Genomic DNA, 19,790 nt, shown 5'->3' with positions numbered 1-19,790 from the left:
TGGTGCTAAGCAGCCTGCAAACAGATCTTTGCATTTCCAAAAAGTGGAAAACAGATGGAATGGAAAAAGAGAAGGCTGGGAAGCTTAGTGGATCATTTCACTTAGAGTAGAATAGTGGTGTCTTTAGCACTTACTCTTTTTGCTAATTAAAAACATATGCATTTCTAGATCCCACCCAGTGTGAAAGAGGTAAGATGCCAGAACATGAAATATGATCACATTTCCTCAAAGACGATCGCTGATTGCGATTGCTGATGCTTATTCTAGAAAGCCAGATTGGCTTGTATATAAAGGCAAAGTATTCAAGTTAGACAGCCTGATATGGAGTCAACTCTTGTTCCTGATTCTTCACTTTATGACCTTGTGCAGGCTATTTGCCTTCTCCATGCCCCAGCCTCCCCTGTAATGTGGAGATCACAGTATACAAGTGCCCCTTGATACCTGCTGGGGACTTGTTCAAGGACCCTGTGGATGCCCAACTCCTCAGATGTTCAAGTCCCTTCTATAAGATAGTATAGTATTTGCATAGAACCTACACAATCCTCCCATATAATTTAAATAATTTCTGGGTTACTTATAATACCTCGTGCAATGTAAATGCTACATAACTTATATTGTTTACAGAATAGTGAAATGGAAAAAAATCTGTACATGTTCAATGCAGATGCAATTTTTTTTTCCTGAATATTTTCCATTCATGGTTGGCTGAATCAACAGATGCAGAACTTCCAAGTCTTCTCTTTTTCCTATTCTGCAGATACAGAGGGCCAGCAGTAACGACTTGATATGGGCAAGGTACTTAGAAAAATGCACAGCAGGCAGTATGCTTTCAAGATCTGAACCCAGCATCATAATATCTTCCTGGAAGAATTAGTGTGAGGCTTAAGTGCAATAATGTATTTAAAGTGCTGACACATAGCAAGTGGTCAATAAATGACTGATATTAAATTCATCTGAGTATTATGAAACTCTAGGTGAACTATCTTAAAAAAATGCTTCATCCTGGAATTAAGATGAAGTAAATTTAAAGAAAGTTATACACAAGGAAGGAGCTATGGAAAGTGAAGGGACTTGTAAAGAAATGAACAGGGCAAAGAGCCTTTGAAAACTGTATGCAGTACAGCTGAAGAAAGAACAGATTCAGAGTGAGGCAAATATGGCTTGTGAGAAGGCAGGCTGGGAAGTTTGGGAGATGAGCCTGGGTTTGAAGTCACAGTGAGAAAAAGACAGAAGAGAGAATAAAGTTCTTCAGGTGCTGGAATGAATAAGGTCGATGGTACTGGCCACAAAGATGAAACAGCAAGGATTTTCTAAGGCCACAGGCAGGGACAATGGTTGAAACATTGCCAGGTATCTGTGGTTTGGACTAAAATGTTCTCTAAGATCCAAACAAAGACAAGCACCTAACTCCTCCAGATTCCAAAGAGCTAAGGAACTAAGTAAGGATGGCCTTCAAATCTGGCATTAAAGAACGGAGGGCAGGATTTGACCTCTATCTAAGGGTCAGGACCAGAGCAAAGGCTAATGAACTAACCAGGAGTTGCTCATCAGGAAGTGGCATGGTGTGTGGGAAGAACAAGGATTATTCATCACTGTAACCATAATTGTGGCAAATAAACAGCATTCAGCTCTATAAGCTGAAGCAAAACATGTGAGCATCAATGACCACTCACACCAAAAACTTATGGAGTACCTAACCAGCATGTGCCTGGAAGATGCTGAGGAAATGTGGGAAAGGCCAGTCCCCAGGTGATAGCAAGAAATGTCCCTATCTCCTGGTAGCAAATAAACTTAGATCACTTGGAGGAAAAGACAAGGTATCTTGCCCATTTTGACAACTTAATGGTCCATGTGGTCTCCTTAGGCTTCTCTGGGACAATGGAGAAAAAAAAATAGAGGAAAATATTTTCTCACAATTTTGTGGGTTAAAGCAGAGGGAGAAATATTAGCACCCAAAAATCTTAGGAAGAAATAACCATTCTCCCCTGTATTTTAAAAAATTAATCATTTTGCATTTTAAAAAATATTTATTACATCTGAATCTTCAATTTAGACATATTTCCTTGTCGTTTCCCTCATTTACACAGTGCTAAATCCATCTCACTGGCAAGTTTTTTTCCAGCCACTCCCAGTCTCAGACACACTAATGAGTACAGCGTCACAAAGCGTTCATGGGTCCACTCCCGAACTCAGAATGCTGGTTCTCAGGCAAGCCTGGGTTCAATATTCCCTCTGATGAAGACTCTGAGGAGACTCCCAAGGGAGCAAGAATACCTACCAGCACACTCCTCCAGGGAACATGGGGAGGCCTCCGAGGACATTCCAGGGCAGCCAGGTCTGGAGGGGAAGGAAGTGAGACACACTCGGCGACGTTCTCTGACACCATCCCCACATGTGGTGCTACATTGGCTCCAGGGCTGCCACAGTCCCCAAGTTTCTGCAAGGACATAAAGTCATGTTTTTAATGCTAGTTCATTTGAGAATCAGTATTTAACTGCACCAAATGAAGCAGCAATACTCAAATCTCAGACCTTGAAAAAGCAATAAGTAAAAACATTCCCAGAGATGTAGGAAGCTGCAAAGAATGTAGCTCCCAACCTTAAAACAAAGAAAGGCTGTATAATCTATACAATCTTAACCTTTGTAGAATCCACTGGACAACTGAGGTCACAGGGCAACCAACGAACCTGCAATGTAAGGAAAGATGGGCTCCTCCAAAGACAGAGGGGATGTAGCATTTGTTTACCTGGGATAGACTCCAGGACCTACCCACACAAGTTAGCAAGAAGAACCCATTAAAAAATGTAATGAATTGCTAAAAGCCTAGTGTGGACTAGCATGAAAAACAGAGCCCTTGCGGGTGATGAAACAAGGGGAATTTGTACCCACTTACAGACTCTTTTCTAGAAAACATACCAAATGCTCACAGAAGGATGGAGTGTAGGTGCAAGACTAGACAAAGCCTTCTCACATTTGAAGTCTGAGGACAGAAGGGACATCAACACAGGAAAGACACAAATCCTCACCCAGATTCTTCTCCCATCTCCTTTACAGAACAACATTCTCAACCTGGGGAGAAGGCTGCAACTCTGTCAACCTAAGAGTATCAGGTGAGACCAATTGCTACTAGGGCATGGAAACTGTGCTCTTAGTGAGGAGCTGAAAATTCCTGGGCCCAGAATACTGTGAATCTTCCACCATGTGGGAGGAGCAGGATCATCAAGAAAGCCCCATCCCTGAGACTCAGGGACACAGTATTTGCCCAAGACTAAGTTGACCCAATACAAGAGAATGCCCTCTTCTCATTTCAGGATAACAAGTACCATGTAGCAAATAACAATAGTCTAGAGCTGAAGGAGAGGCAAAAGCTAGAACCTCTCTGATGTATGGACTCAAGTCTAAAGTTGAAGGTGGAACAGAAATATGGAGAAAAACGCTCTGGCAACCTAGTGCCACCCTAAAAGCTAGAAAATTCTAGAAATCTAGAAAGCTAGAAATTTCTAGAAAACACTAGAAAATTCTGAAATCTGGGATGCACTGAGGGTAGACAAAGCAACAGGAAAAATCCAAAGAAAGACTCAAATCTTTAATTAACCCAAAGCCCACACTAAAGACCTAGCAAAACCCAGTAATGTAATACCCACATTAAGAACTAGAAAAAACAGAAATATACCCATTTTCCAGCATAAATAATATGCTTAGTGTGTCCACATTTCAAAACAATATTCCAGCTCTCAAAACAGTAATTATGAGATGCACAAGAAAGCAAGGGAAAAAACAATAAGCTATCAAGAGACAAAATAATCTAGAGAACCAGACTCAGATATGACCCAAATACTAGGTAGAGAGAAGGTTAAAATATTTCGTTAATATGTTAAAGACTTTAATAAAAAGATGAACGAAATGTAAATACATGGAAATTTTCATCAGATAGTTGTAAACTAAAGAGTCAAATGGAAATGTTAGAATTGAAAAACAGTAACAGAGTTAAAAGAATTCCTTCTATAGGCTCATAATAGATTCAACACAACTGAGGGAAGAAATAGTGTATTGGGATATAGGTAACTAGAAATCATCCAAAAGAATACACAGAGTGTTATGAATTGAATATGGCCCCTCAAAACCATGTGTTTGAAACTTGACCGTAATGCAACAGTGCTGGGAGGTGGAACCTAATGAAAATGTTAAGGTCCTGAGGGCTCCGCCCTCATGAATGGATTAATGCTGGTTATTAATTTTTTTTTTTTTTTTTGCCCTTCACCTTCTGCCACAAGATGATGAAGCAAAGAGATCTTCGCCAGATGTAGACCCCTTGACCTTGGACTTCACTGCTTCTATACTGTAAGAAATAAATCTCTGTTCTTTGTAAATTACCCAGTCTTGGGTATTCTGTTATAACAACACAAAAATGGACTAAGGAGTGGGCCTGAAGAATGAATAAAACAAAAGTCTGAAGAACTGCAGGATGATATCAAATAGTCTCTGATACATGCAATCAGAATAAGACAGAAGAAATATTTAAATAGTGTCCCAAAATTCCAAAATTAATGAAGAACTAGACCACAGACCCAAGATGCTCAGAAAATGCCAAGGAGGATAAAAATGAAAAAGTAAAACAAAGCAACACTTAGGTACACTGTACTCAAACTTCTGAAAACCAAAAGAAAATAAAAAATCTTGAAGGCTGTGGCTGCTGAGTGGGCAGATGAGAGTGGAAACACATCATATACAGAATAAGATACGACTAAAGATGAGAATTACAGCTGACTTCTCATCTGAAACTATGCAAGCCAGAAGGTAATGGAGTGGCACTGCTGAAGGGCTGGGAAAACAACCAAACTACCAACTAACTACTAACCCAAACTACCAACCCAGAATTCCACACCCAGTAAAACTATCTTTCGAAAACAAAGGGAAGATAAAACTTTTTCAGAAAAATTAAAATGAATTACCAGTAAGATTTCAACAAGAATTGTTGAAATCCTTCAGGCAGAAGTACAATACAGAACAAAAACTCGTATCTGTGTAGAGTCTGAGTATTAAAATGGCACATATAAAGGTAAATATAAAATCCAAGATTCATTTTTTATTTTTTAAATGTTCTAAAATGCAATTGATAGTCTACACCAGAACTGTAGCAATGTATTATGTGTTTAAAACCATATATAAAGCAAAATGCACCAGGCGTGGTGGCGCATGCCTATATTCCAGCTATTTGAGAGGCTGAGACAGGAGGATCAGAAGTATGAGGCCAGTCTGGGCAACTCAGTTTCTCAAAATAAAAAATAAAAAGGACTGGTGATATAGATCAGTTATAGAGTGCTCCTCAGTTCAATATCCAGTGCCCCCCCCCCCACACACAAAAAGTAAAATGCATGACAACAATCACACAAAGAATAGGTGTGACTGCAGTGATTGGGAACTTACTGAGCATGTATGAGGTCCTTTATTCAATCCCCAGCAACAAGCACACACACAAGAATGGGAGAAATGAACTGGGTACTGTATACTGCTCAAAAGTTCTTATACTACATGTGAAACAATGTAATATCTGAAGGCAGATTGAGGATAAAGATGTATATGGTAAACTATAGGACAATGGCTAAAATCATTTTAAGAGATAAACAATGAACCAAAAGTGTATAGCCTCAGCAACTTAGTAAGACTCTGTCTCAAAATAAAAAAATAAAGAGGGCTGGGGATAAAAAGAGGGGTTGAACACCCCTGGGTTCAATCCCTGGTACTAAGAAACAAAAAGCAAAATAAATAAATAAATAAATAAACAAACCATAAGTGTTGCTAAAGTAAATGATAAAAATATTCAATTAATAAAAGAGGTGGAAAAAGAGAGAGAAAAGTAACAGAACTGACTTAACAAATACAAACCTAACAAAACTTCAGACTTTAAGCCAACCGTATAGTAATACTTAATGTAAATAATCTAAACATGCAACAGTTTGTCAAACTGGATTTTAAAAAAGCAGTTTGTCAGACTGGATTTAAAAACAAGCATGATCTAACTTCATGCAGTATTAAAAACCCACTTTAAATATAAAGCTATATATAGGTTAAAAGAATAGAGGAATGTATACCTTATGAGCATTAAAAGAAAAGTAGAATGCCTATATTAATATCAGATACAACAGACTACAGAACCAGAGATATTACTAGGAATAAAAAAGGAACATAACATAATAACAAAGGAGTCAATTCAGCAAGGAGCCTTAATAATCCTAAATGCAGATCCACCTAACAACAGAACTTCAAAATACACACAATCCCCTTCCCAAACAGCTCTCTTCTTTTATTTCCCACAGTACTAGGAATCAAACCCAAGGTCTTGTGCACACTAGGCAGGTACTGTACCTTTGAGCTACACCTCCAGTCAAAACAACCATTATTGATTGATAAACGCAAACTTCTCTTCCAAGCAGATATCCAATCACTGTCAGCTAGAATAATTGAATATTTCCCTATGAAGAATTCTCTATGATCACTCATCCAACCCCAAGACCTATCATGTCCTGCCAATGCGAGGCATCCTCTGTATAAAAGTTTCTCTTCATCCTTTTTGGACAAAACTTCTAATGCAGCAGAGAGAGGTATACAAAGCACTACAAAAACATAAGGAAAATGTACTGGGCTCAGATGAGCCAAGTGGTGCAATCTTTGGAGTGAGTCATGGCATATGAGTTCTTTGTAGCAATTAAAACTCTCAGGATTTTCACAAGAGTGGGAGCATTACAAACCAGTATCCTGGACCAACATCAACTGAGGTGTGGTAATGATGTTCCAGGTAGAGGTCCAAGTGAACACAATATTGGTTCTGTGCTCTGGGATCACACTGCAGCTCCTTGGCTGGGGCAGAACAATGAGCATGCTTTGTCCACAGGCTTCAGAGCTGCTCGGGCACTAAGCCCCCAGTGCTCGAAAAGTGTTGGGAATCTCATATGAAAATCTCTGAGTTAAAGTACCGTGATTTATTTTTGAAAAATCCCCTGAGAATACCACTACTGCAAAATCTACATTGAAAATTAAATTAACATACAGTATTTCCTTCTCTTGTTTAAGACAAAGGTATGGTATGAGCCAGGCACAGTGGTGCACGCCTGTAGTCCCAGCAGCTTGGGAGGTTGAGACAGGAGGATTGCAAGTTCAAAGCCAGCCTCAGCAAGAGTGAGGTGCTAATAAGCAACTCAGTGAGACCCTGTCTCTAAATAAAATACAAAATAGGGCTGGGGATGTGGTTCAGTGGCCAAGTGCCCTTGAGTCAATCCCCAGTATGCAAAGGAAACAAACAGAGACAAAGGTATGTACAATTACAAAAGCTAAGAATCTTCTTATCATTCTTTTTGAACTCTCACTTTATATAAATATAAATATAAATTCTTTAAATACATAAAGTCATTCATGTATTGTCCCTTAGTGGAGACAAGGAAAAAAAAATTAGTTTTGATAAAATCTTGAATCTTTTTTTTTTTTTTTTTTTTTTTGGTGCTGGGAATTGAACCCAGGGCCTTGTGCTTGCAAGGCAAGCACTCTACCAACTGAGCTATATCCCCAGCCCCCAGATCTTGAATCTTAGTGTCAAAAAACTTATTTAAAAATGTTAAGTGTCCTTTGCCTTTGAAAGTTTAATCATGACTCAGGATAATTAACAATGAAAAAAAAATTTGTAAAGTTTTTACGTCTCTTTATTTCTAAATAAAATTTAAACAGGAAATCATTCAAATAAAATAAAAATCAAATTTAATCAGGCAAATTAAAAAAAAAATGCCTTAAGCATCTAATCCCTGAAGATCTCTGCTAATAACTGAAGAAAATACTGGGCAAAATGGAAATTCATTAGATGGCTATAGTACATGTTTTAGAAATGAAAGGCAAGATGAACAAGAATCCAAATAGTCTTTCTTCATGAATGGAGGGCTATTTTGTTTGGTCCTGCTTAGAAGTCCATACCTGTACACACAATATATAACAAACCTGTTTGGCCAGGTTAAATGCCTTTTCAGGCCACTACAAAGGGTATCAATTCTGAATGAGCAAAATTAGTCTGGAACGTGAAAAGGAAAATTTGTTTCTGCCTCCAAGACTATCTGAAGGAATAAAGCCTATGAGATATTCACATCTGCAAGACATTCTGCTGAAGAGACCAAGGTAACTAAACAAAACATGCTTATGAAAAAATTCCACAGACATATGCAAGCAGCAATAAGCCATAGCAGGAGCAAAGGCTCTTGGGATAAGCAGCTCAACTTTTCTTTGCACAGAACAAGGCTTACTTATATTGAGCACATCAACAGAGGCCTGGGCCAGAGGACTCCCAAGTGGTTTTAAGTCTTCCAAGAGGAGGAGGCAGCCCGAGATGAACTGGTAAATTAAGGAACAAAAAAAATAAGGTTTTAGGTTGTTTTTTCAACCTAAAAGCTTTTTATTATTAAATATATGAACTGACAGTTGATTATCAGAAGGCTGTTGTAAAACAGTAATAAAAGCAAATTCAAGCTAGTATATCTGGCTTTTAGTTTTTTAGTGTGTGTTTGTTTGTTTTCAGGGTGCTCGGGATCAAACCAGGGGCACCACGCATGTTAGGCAAGAAGTCCACCACTGAACCCATCCCACAGTCTACCCGGTTCTGTGTTCTGACTATACCATTCAAACACAATGGACCTTGGGCAAATTATTTAGCCATCCTGTGCCTCCAATTTTTTACCCATAAAATTTAATAAATAACAAACCTAAGTCATAGGGTGAGAAGGACTAAACAGGTAATATTCACGAAGCACTGAGAAGGGTGACTGGGGTAAAGTAATCTCTATGCCAATATCATACGTAGTCATTTTTGGCAACATACAAAATTTGTTGTGCTGTTACCTAAATACTGTCCTAGAGTCCTAAGACATATTTTGAAAAAGAGATAAACACATAAAACAAATTCTTCCATTTTCAAAAAGAATTAGCAAAAACTTCAGTGGTTCGCATGAGTCATGGCGTGTCCCTAAATGATGCCATTTGGCAAAACAAAAATAAAGAAAAAGGCAGTCTTTACTGGTCAGAGCTGTCAATTTAAATAGAAAATGAAAAGAACTCAGTGCAGTCATAAATTCATAAACAGACTGAGTATCCCTCATCCAAAATGCTTGGGACCAGAAGTGTTTAAGATTCTTGAATATCTGCATATACATAATGAGATATCTTGGGGATGAGACCCAGCCTAAATATGAACTTCATTTATGTTTCAAGTACATCTTAAACACCAAGCCTGTGATTTTATACAGCATTTTTAGTGCACTTGTGTTTTGACAGCAACCCATTACATGAGGCCAGATGTGGGATGTTCTACTTGTAGCACTGTGTTGGTGCTCAGACATTTTGGGATTTTGGAGCACTTGGGATTTCAGATTTTCAGATTAGGGATGCTGAAAATTTCATAGAGGCTCAACCATACTAAAAACACAGAAAGGCACTGAGGTTCCAGCATTAATTTCACTTCTACATCAAGCAGTCAGTCACTGTCAGTCTGCCACACAGAAAATTTGTATTTAGCTCCTCTAGTTACTGCTATTTGGTTGGGTGTATCTCCTGCTGCATGGAGCAACCCTGCAAGGAGCCGCTGACCACCCTCAGCCTGGGCACACAGAGCACCACTCCTTGCCCTGACCTCTCCAGTGCCTTCCCCCTGCTGCTGCTGTTGAAACCCCTCAGTAGACCCTGAATGGAAGCATCTGAGGAAAGTCCCACAGCTTCTGGAGAAGCAAGAAGATGGCCCTCCTGCCCCAAATGTTTTTAATTCAATGGCCCAAACTTCTTGACTTCTCTTGGTTGGTTTCAATTACATTCAGATTTTCTCCCCTGACCACAAATCTTCTTTTGAAAAGTCAAGAATATCTTGGATGATCAAATCAGTTTCACCTGTTCTTTTAATACCTAGTTGAGATGGGCCAGACCTGAGTTCAATTTCCATTTTAATAAATAGGTATTGAGGACCTATTAAGGTGCCAGGCAAAGGGGGACAAATAAAGACCATAGACAGTTCTAGGACCACACAAGTCAAGTTTTGCCACCAAATGAGCTTCCCTAATCTGCAGAGGTGAGAGGTGGTGGTGGGGAGACATGCAGCGGGGGGGGGGGGGGGGGGGGGGGGGGACATTAAATAAGCATGACAGGAGCGATAAGTGCCATGAAAGAGGAATTGAAGGCTGCTGCAGCAGCTTAGGGCAAGGAAGTTCACCAGCCCGGGGTGGAGGAAGAGTAATCTGAATGGAGACTTGGAGGACAGGTTAATGTTTATCCAGGGAAGGCTGGAGTAAGAGGGCATCCCAGGATCCAGCCAAGACACGGTGACTATGGAGGGAACAGGGGCAGCCTTATGGTGAAAGGTCTTGTGGATTCCATTCTCATGCCAAGGACAGTGACTGAAAGGTTCTAAGCAGGTGAACAGCCTCAGTGGGCCTGAATTTTAAATGATCCTTCTGGCTGCAGCGAGAGAGTGAAGTGGATGGTCAATAACCAAGCAGGAATCTGTTGTAAGAGTCCAACCAAGCGGTGTCATGCAACTGGAAAGAAGTGGCGAGAATCAGACACCCCGGTGGCAAAAGCCATAGGATTTTGTTATTTATAGGAGGTAAAGGAGAAGAAGAGTCTTGGGCTTCTGGTTTGAACAATGAGGTCAATGGTGGAGTCCTACACTAAGCAGCAGCTTTGGGTTGGAGGTATAGCTGGAGGGCATAGCATTTGCCTATCAAGCTAGAGGCCCTGGGTTTAATCCCCAACACCACATGCACAAAAATAAAATATTATATTGAGGATCAGGTTTAGTTAGGGGTTAGATAATGAGTCCAATTCCAGATATGATACTTTTGAGGTACCTGGGAGACAGCTGAGGGATGTCCACTATTTAGCAGGTGAAGGGTTAGGAAGAGATGCCCATGTGGACTTACCAGCATTAGGACAGCAATCTCCTAGCAAGTATATGAAGGGTGATAAGAGATGACTAACCCTTAAGGGATGAGACAAGCTGGTAGAAGCGGCAGGCCAAGGAGACTGTGCAGGAGCAGCCAGGTTGGTGGGAGGTAAACAGGGCAGGTGTGGTGTCCCAGTCTCGAGGGTAATGAAGATACACAGGCCGAAAAGTACACCTGTATTTGGGAACCTGAAACTCATTCACTGGCTGCTTTAGTGACAGTATTTTCAGGGGTGGAGTCAGGGCAGAAGTCAGTTTTCAGTAGGCTGAGGTGTGATTATGAGGCCAGGAGATGAACCCCAAAGTGTAGGCAATTTTTTTTTCCCAATAAACTGGGTTATAAAAGGAAGAAGAGAGAGAGTCCAATACCTGGAGAACGGGGGGTTGAGTTAGGGACAGTTTTTGTTTTGCTGTTAGGTAAGAAAATTAAGTATGTTTCAAAGCTGATGAGAATGAGCCTTTATAAGAAGGGGCAAGAGCTGAGAGGGGGATGATGATGACAGAGGTTCCTGGAATGAGTGAAAGAGCTGAGCTCCACAGAGGAGGGGTGGCTTGACCTGACATAGGAGGAAGGACACTTTTTCCATGGTGACAGGAAAGGAAGGGAGAGGCTGGATCTGAAGCCCGAAAGCTTACAGATCATTTTATGGGAGGGCAAAGATCCCATCTAGTGGTCTCCAGCTGCCCTGTGTGGTTAGGCAGCGAAGCCAACTCTGAGAGTTAACCACAGGGCCAGGGTTGAGGTCTGAAGAAAGTGCAGGAGGTGCAGAACAGAATGGAGCATGAGCCAGCCAGGGTGACCTGCTGGAGAGCTCAGAGGCCCAGCTGAGGGTGAAGGGATGAGCCACCCAGAGGGGCACCAGTCCGCCTGCGTGTGAACTTGTTGTGCAGCCTCAGCAGCTTGATGTAGGGGGCAGCCACGCAGATGGCTGGATCCATGCAGACTGGGGGTGGGACCTGGCAGATGCATCAAAAGGACAACAGAGCAAAGGAGTTCAGAAAATTGGTAGAAAAAGGATAAAGGAATGGGCCACAGAATCTAAGTGGGATAGTCAGGTGAGTCTAAGCAATCAAATGGCCAGTGGAAGGGCAGAGAGTTCAAGGGGAGGGACTTCTAAGGACAGGAAGTGGCTACATCTCAAATAAGAAACACTTGAGGTTAAAGACAATCAGAAGCTTGGGCGGTCAGGGGGCCCTGGGTTCATTGGGTGAAAATAGAGGCAAGAAGTGAGGTGAACCAAATTATGCCCAAATTATGCCACTTGTTAAGACCAGGCTTGCACCCAGGAAAAGGGAAAAAATGCATAGAGAAGCACTGTGGGGAGGATGGGGGGCTCAGTGGTAGCACATTTCCACTATGCACCAGGCTCAGGTTCAATCTCCAGCACCTCCAGCGCCACCACCACCGTGACAGAAAAGCAGTACTGGGAGTGGTAACCCACTTCCCAGTGATTCAGCAGGGCATCCCATAGAGAATATAGGACCTGAAGATGTGTTCAGAAATCTTCTTTTAATTTCTCACTAAAGAGGATTCATTCCTATAATAAATAAATGAGGAAAAAAACATGCTCAGCTAGCAGAAACAAGAACAGTCAAAGCAATCCTTAGCAAGAAGAGTGAAGTAGGAGGTATCACAATACCAGGTCTTAAATTATACTACAGAGCTATAGTAACAACAATGGCATGGTATTGGACCAAAATAGACACATAGAGCAATGGTACAGAATAGAAGACACAGAGACAAACTCACATAAATATGGTCATCTCATACTAGACAAAGGTGCCAAAAACATTCACTGGAGAAAAGATAGCTTCTTAAATAAATGATGCTGAGAAAACTGGAAATCCACATGTAACAAAATGAAATTAAACTTCTATCTCTCACCCTGCACAAAACTCAACTCAAAGTGGATCAAGAGCCTAGGCATTAGAAAGAGACCCTGAGCCTACTAGAAGAAAAAAGTAGCCCAAATCTTCATCATATTGGCTTAGAACCTAACTTCCTTTACAATTCTCCTAAAGTGCAAGAAGTAAAATCAAGAATTGATAAATGGGATGGATTCAAACTAAAAAGCTTCTTCTCAGCAAAGGAAATAATCAATAACGTGAAGAGAGAGCCTACAGAATGGGAGAAAACCTTTACCACACACACCTCAGCTATAGCACTAATCTCCAGGATATATAAAGAACTCGAAAAACTTAACTCCAAAAAAAAAAAAAAAAAACCCAATCAATAAATGGGCTAAGGAACTGAACAGATACTTCACAGAAGAAATACAATTCTTCAACAAATACATGAAAAAATCTCTAGCAATTAGAGAAATGAAAATCAAAACTACTCCAAGATTTCATCTCACTCCAGTCAGAATGGCAATTATCAAGAATACAAGTAATAATGTTGGTGAGGATGTAGGGAAAAAAGTACACTCATACATTGCTGGTGGGACTGCAAATTGGTGCAATCTCTCTGGAAAGCAGTATGGAGATGCCTCAGAAACATTGGAATGGAACCATCATTTGAACCAGCTATTTCACTCCTCAAATTATACCCAAAGGACTTAAAATCTGCATACTAGAGTGAGTGATGCAGTTACATCAGTGTTTACAGAAGCTCAATTCACAATAGCTAAGCTATGGAACTAACCTAGGTGCCCTTCAACAGATAAATGGCTAAAGAAAATGTGACACACACACACACACACACAACACACAATGGAGTATTACTCAGCCTTAAAGAAGAATGAAATTATGGTATTTGCAGGTAAATGGGTGAAGTTGGAGAATATCATGCTAAGCAAAATAAGCCAAACCCAAAGACGCAAAGGTCAAGTGTTTTCTCTGATAAGTGTATGGTAATCCATAATGGAGGGAGCAGGTAGGGAAAAATGGAGGAACTTCAGATTGGGCAAAGAGGAGGGAAAAGGATGGTGAAATGAGACAGACATTATTACCCTATATACATGTATGATTACACTACTGGTGTGACTCTGCACCATGTACAGCCAGAGGAATGAGAAGTCATGCTCCATTTGTGTACAATATGTCAAAATGCATTCTACTGTCATGAATGACTAGAACAAACTAAAAAAAAAAAAAAAAAAAACACTAAGCAAATCATCAAAAAAAAAAAAAAAAGACAATTTGGAATTTAGCTTGGAATTCCAATCATCTCTGCCATGATGTAATAATATGAATTTTAAAGTACAGCTGACATTTACTGAGTAGTTCCTATATTTGAGGCACTTTGCTAAGAATATTACATTTATTTGGTTAAATTCCTACAAGTCTCTGAGGCAGTACCTTTATTATCCCCATTTTACTGATGGAGAAACTGAAACCTTAAGAGGTAGAGTGGGTCTGTTTCCTACCAGTACAATTGTCCTGCAGGTTCCACATCTGAAGATTCAACTAATCATGGATGGAGAATATTCAGAGAAAAAAACCGTGTCTGTACTGAAATATGTACAGACTTTTTTCTTTTCATTATTCCCTAAACGATTAAGTATAACAACTTATTGCATAGCAAAAGGTATTGTAAGTAACCTAGAGAGGATTTTAAGTGTATAGGAGGATATGTATAAAGTATGTGCAAACACTATGCCTTTTTGGATCTGCAGAAGTCCTGGGACCCGTCTCCCATGAATGCTAGGGGATAAGTGTACTGATTTTTCAGATAAGAATGATAATGCCAATTGGTTGAGGAATGAACCCTTAAAGTGATGGTACAGTTTACCCAAAGTTCACCTAAATTCTAAATAATGATTTTGATTACATAAAGATACTGATCTGATTTTTAGATGTTTAAAAATCTCAATACCAACCTATATTTCTCTGAATTAGCATGCATTCCTTTTCCTTTGCAGAAAAATGGCTTCTCCTTGAAACGCCAAAGTTAAAGCAATATTTATTCTTGCCCATGTCAAACAAAGTGCAGTTAAACACTGTTCTCCTCTCTCCCAGGGGCAAGCTGTTTTCAGCCAGCTGAACGGTCCTCTCCCCGGGGCGTCTGGGAGCCTCCTTGAAGACAGCCACCACTCCTTGGACAAAGACACATGGCGGGGGCAGGACCATCACTTCCACTCCAGACTCACACATGAGTTCTGGCACCATCACCAATTTGTATCCGAATTTCTGAGCCAGGTCAATGGGTCCTGTAGAAGTGATAACTGAGTCTTGGCCACGCAGCTTCAGCACCACAGTGACATAGGCCTCCGGCCCCACAGGTGCACAACCAAACTCAACCCACTGACCTTGAGTGAGTTCTGCCCTTTTGCTGGTTCTTATCTCCAGTGGCTGTCCTGGACCTGTTCTAGCCTCAGGAAGACTGTTGGTGAAGATGACGTCCACCAACATATCCGGTTTGTCCACAGGAAACAGGCACAGTGGCTGACTGGTAAAAAGGCCCACCTGGAAGGTGCCTTCTGCTGCCTGGGATGTCCTATTCAAGTCAATGTGAAAGACAGGCCATTCCACTTTCAGGAAGGCACTTTTCTCCCACCAGGGGACTGCACTACTGTTGTCTGCCCCTTCCGGAGTCATCATGAACCAGTAGTCACCAGCCTCCTTGAAGTAGAAGCACTCAAACTCCAGTGTTCCCTGTGACTGGTTGGTCAGGAGGTACTTGGTGGTAAGAGTCTGGTTGGTGTTGGCCTCCAACAGCAGGACAGACACATTCCTCAGCGTCCCGTTGGCTCCATCTACATACTGGAAATCCACTGACACGGTGCTGTTGCTTAGAGCTACATGGCCTGGATTTCCCAAGAAGAGATACTCAGCTTCTCCAAGGACTGAAATAAAATGGTTGGGAATTGTTTAAAAAGGTGCATCTAAGCAGCTCTATCAGTGACACTGATGAAAACAGCATTTTAAACACTAGAGAAACTGGAACTCAGCCAATGATGAAGTAACACATAAAATGACATACAGCTCCTGGGCGCTGGGCATTAAGCTCATTCCATTCTAAGTGGCCCTGTTTTCTCACCATCTTTCATAATATTTAAAATAATGAATTAGTGATGAGTATTCTGAACTCACAACTGTCATCATATATCTGCAGGGAACTCTATGAAACTAGAATAACAGTTGACAATTCTCAGGTTAAAAATTCAATACCTCACATTTCTCATTTTAATCAGGTTCTGGTTTTTAGGTATTTGGGGGAAATGAAGAGACAGTGGAGTTAGTGAGAGCTTGATTTAGTAGACACAATCTCTAGATTATTTAAAATTTAAGACCCTAAATTTACTTCAAAGTTGAAATTGTCTAATATTCAAGATACTGGTTCCTTGGGAGAGGAACCAGTGTTCTTGGTTTATCTGAGGTAGAAATTTTTAGATGGATAAGACATGTTGACACTTTATTATGCATGAGTCGCCCAAGGGATAGAATGAATATTTCTGAAATAACTAGGCTTGTCCTTGGCACTTTTAATGACATTATAGCGGTTGGTATTGGCCTACATAGGACAGATGACTACTAGTCTCCCAAGTATCATACAGTTAGGATCAATCATATCTTTTTAAAAGAGACCCAGCAGAGCAGTTGGAGTGAACAGGACAAAGAACACAGACACACAAGAATCCTTGTTTCTATTTTGAACCCTATCCAAACACATATCAAAGGAGGCAGAATTTGGCAATGAGACAATCAGTTGGACCATGACTGGGTAACAAATGATTCAGTGCCCTTTTGGTTTGAAAAAGAACTGTATAATTATCAATTTATTATTCTTAGTATGTGTACCTCATTCATGTATACTGTGTACATATTATATATGTCCAAAGGGGCTCATGTGTTTTCTGTTTGGGCTTATAGTCTTTACAATACCCTTACATATATTTAATCAATGATTCTTAGAATTAGCACAAAGAATTTTTTTTTTTAATTCACTCACTGCACCTATTTCTTATTGGAGACAGGTGAAATAATATACATAAACCTTGGACAGACTTGAATGCTTGATTATCACTTACATGAAAATCATTCTAGGATAAAGTTGGGGTTTGTTTTGTTGTTTTCCATTTAGGCAAAACAGAAGTTGAGGGATATTCTCTTATGTCTAGAGACAGCTCAAGTTGAAAAAGGTGACTGATTCTGGTGCAGTTTATATGCGGGTAACTTTTGTAACTAGTAGGCAAAGACACTCCGGCATGTACCACAGCCCAGGGAAGGAGTTAAGACTGACAGCAAAGTCACATTAATTTGAAATCAAAAGAGCAAGATGGTTGTGGGGTGCATTTCGAAATTAGAGACAAACTACGGAACCAGTCTAGGTGTCCATCAGTGGATGAATAAAGAAAATATGATACACACACACACACACACACACACACACACACACACACACACAGTGGAGTTTTATTCAGCCATGAAGCAGAATGAAAGTATGTCATTTGCAGGAAAATGGATGGAACTTGAGAGTGTTAAGTTAAGCCAAATAAGCCAACTCAGAAGGTCAAGGGTTGCATATTTTCTCTCACAGGTGGAAGTTATTGAGGAAAAAGGAAAAGAAAGCAGGAGGTGGGGGTCTCATGAAAATCAAAGGGAGATCAGTAGAGTACAGGGACCAGAGAGAGGGAGGAGGGGTGGGAATGAGGGAATACCAGGGAATGATAATGACCAAATTATATTGTTATATTGTGTACATGTACAAAGACATAAAAACAAATCCCAGGGCTGGGGTTGTGGCTCAGTGGAAAGAGCGCCTGCCTAGCATGTGTGAGGCACTGGGTTCCATTCTCAGTACCACATATAAATAAATAAAATAAAGGTTCATTGACAACTAAAAAAGTAAATAAAAAATAAAACACAAATTCCAACATTATTACAACTATAGTGCACCAGTAAAAAATATGGGAAAAAATTAAGTAGTCCACTTTGGTAACTAATGGGAGTTTTCCATGAATGGACAATAAGGCTGTCAATGGGCTGATCGGATTCTGATTTGGTGGAAGCCAGTCAATGAAAGAGGCACATGTGCACAGCTGGAAATGGAGAACAAAGGAGCAATTGATGGGTTCCAGGGGCGGCGGACAAGAGGTGTGCACTGAAGGGAGAATTTGCTGATGCACCTCAGAACTCCCATTCTCACAGGCTAGAAGATATTCTCATTGAGAAAACTACAATTTAGCTGTATCGTATCCTGCTTACTCTAGTATAGATTTCTCAACTCTTTCATTTCCCCTGTCCTCATTTCTTTACTGTATTTACAGTAACTGCTCTATACAAGCATGTTGCTAAAAAACAAAACAAAACAAAAACAAAAACAAAAAACAACAACAAAAAACCCAGTATATGGTTTGGATGTGAGGTGTCCTCCAAAAGCTCACATGTGAGACAATGCAGGAAGGTTCAGAGGAGAAATGATTGGGTTGTAAGGGTCTTAACCCAATCAGTGAATTAATCCCTAATGGGATTAATTGAAGTGGTAGGGTGTGGTTGGTGGAGATTGGAATTGGGGTGTGGTTTTGGGGGTATATATTTTGAATCTGGAGAGTGAAGTCTTTCTCTCTGCTTCCTGGTGATGCAAACTACTTCCCTCTGCCACATTCTTTTGCCATAATGTTCTGCCTCATCTGGAGCCCCAAAGAATGGAGCCAGCCTTCTATGGACTAAAACCTCTGAAACCGTGAGCCCTCAAATAAACCTTTCCTCCTCTAATTGTGCTGGTCAGATCCTTTTAGTCCCAGCAGCAAAAAAGCTAACTAAAACAACTGGTAATAGTATTTTGATTCATATTAAGGGGGAAAAACTAGATCTCTCAAAGTATCTTCTTTTCCCTGAGTGGCCTAAGCATTCAACTTCTATTCTCTATTTTATGCTCATTGAATACAGGGCACTTTATAGCTGATCTCCATCCCCAGTCCGTTTTTTTGTTCGTTCCTTTGTTTCTTTGTGTTTTCAGACAGGATCTCACCAAGTTGTCCAGGCTGGCCTCGAACTTGGATCTTCCTGCCTCAGCCTCCTGAGTAACTGATTATAAGACCTATGTCACCACACCCAGCCACTCATTCAACTTTTGTTCTTATATTCTGGTAAGATATTTTGCTCCTTACAATAAACATCACTGTGTGTTTTGTTTAAATGGAGAATTTGGATGTTTGTTTTATTTATCACTGTGAAACCAAGGACACTTAATAGTTATTTGTAGGAAGCTGTTACATGTAGAACAATCTGTTTTAAAGTAGTGATAAATACTTTAAAAGAAACAAATGCCACATTTCCTTAAATCAAGTGACTTCTTTCTTATAGAAACTTCTTTTTAAAAAAAAAAAGTCTGAGAAAGGAGATCTGGCTAAAATGACCTCTACATGTTCTGGTTCATTTAACTGTTTTTGCCACTGATGTTACTCAAGCCAGGATTATCTGTTTCTTGGATCACAATTCTTTCATCAAATCTGAAGAGTTTTTACTCTTATACCATCATGTGCTTAGAGGTCTAAACATATTTAGAAATCTTCAAAAGTGAGCACATTGTGTCACATTGTTAACTCTTTTGGTTCAGTAGTTATACAAGACCTCTGAGAAATGAACTCAGTTTTGAGTTGAAACAAACAATGAAGAGAAGTAACTTTAAACACCTATTATATGCTCAGACATTCAAGGTATTCCACATACTTGATTTTTTAAAATATTGACCCTGCGAAGTCAATGTTATTGCTAAGGTTGAAAGAGACTAAGGAACTTGTCTAAAGGCACACAACCGCAAAGGACTGAAATTGAGACTGGTTCCAACTCCAGAGGCAAAACTCTGTTGTACAGTGAAATATTTCTCTCTCTTTCTCTCTCTTTCCAGTGTTGGGGATAGCACGCAGCATGTGTGCACTAT

The 19,790-nt window shown here is 40.1% G+C and overlaps 2 protein-coding genes across 5 annotated transcripts in view; both read right to left on the bottom strand.

Moving 5' to 3' along the window:
• Positions 1 to 19,790, bottom strand: part of VPS36 (vacuolar protein sorting 36 homolog) — a 320,991-nt gene that overhangs the window by 263,009 nt on the left and 38,192 nt on the right. The window lies entirely within an intron of this gene.
• THSD1 (thrombospondin type 1 domain containing 1) overlaps positions 1 to 19,790 on the bottom strand; it is a 28,153-nt gene that overhangs the window by 4,794 nt on the left and 3,569 nt on the right. For 3 of the 4 annotated variants that reach the window (XM_079136151.1, XM_079136152.1, XM_079136153.1), the window contains 2 exons: positions 14,785 to 15,750; positions 2,279 to 2,437 (listed from right to left, as the gene is read on the bottom strand). In XM_079136151.1, the coding sequence (XP_078992277.1) occupies positions 2,279 to 2,437; positions 14,785 to 15,750 (1,125 nt within the window). The remainder of the gene's footprint in view (positions 1 to 2,278; positions 2,438 to 14,784; positions 15,751 to 19,790) is intronic. The other variant, XM_079136154.1, reaches the window with a different exon arrangement.

This window comes from Sciurus vulgaris, assembly GCF_902686455.1.
Source record: "Sciurus vulgaris genome assembly, chromosome: 4".
NCBI lineage: Eukaryota > Metazoa > Chordata > Mammalia > Rodentia > Sciuridae > Sciurus > Sciurus vulgaris.
This window is presented reverse-complemented; position numbering and strand designations above follow the sequence as displayed.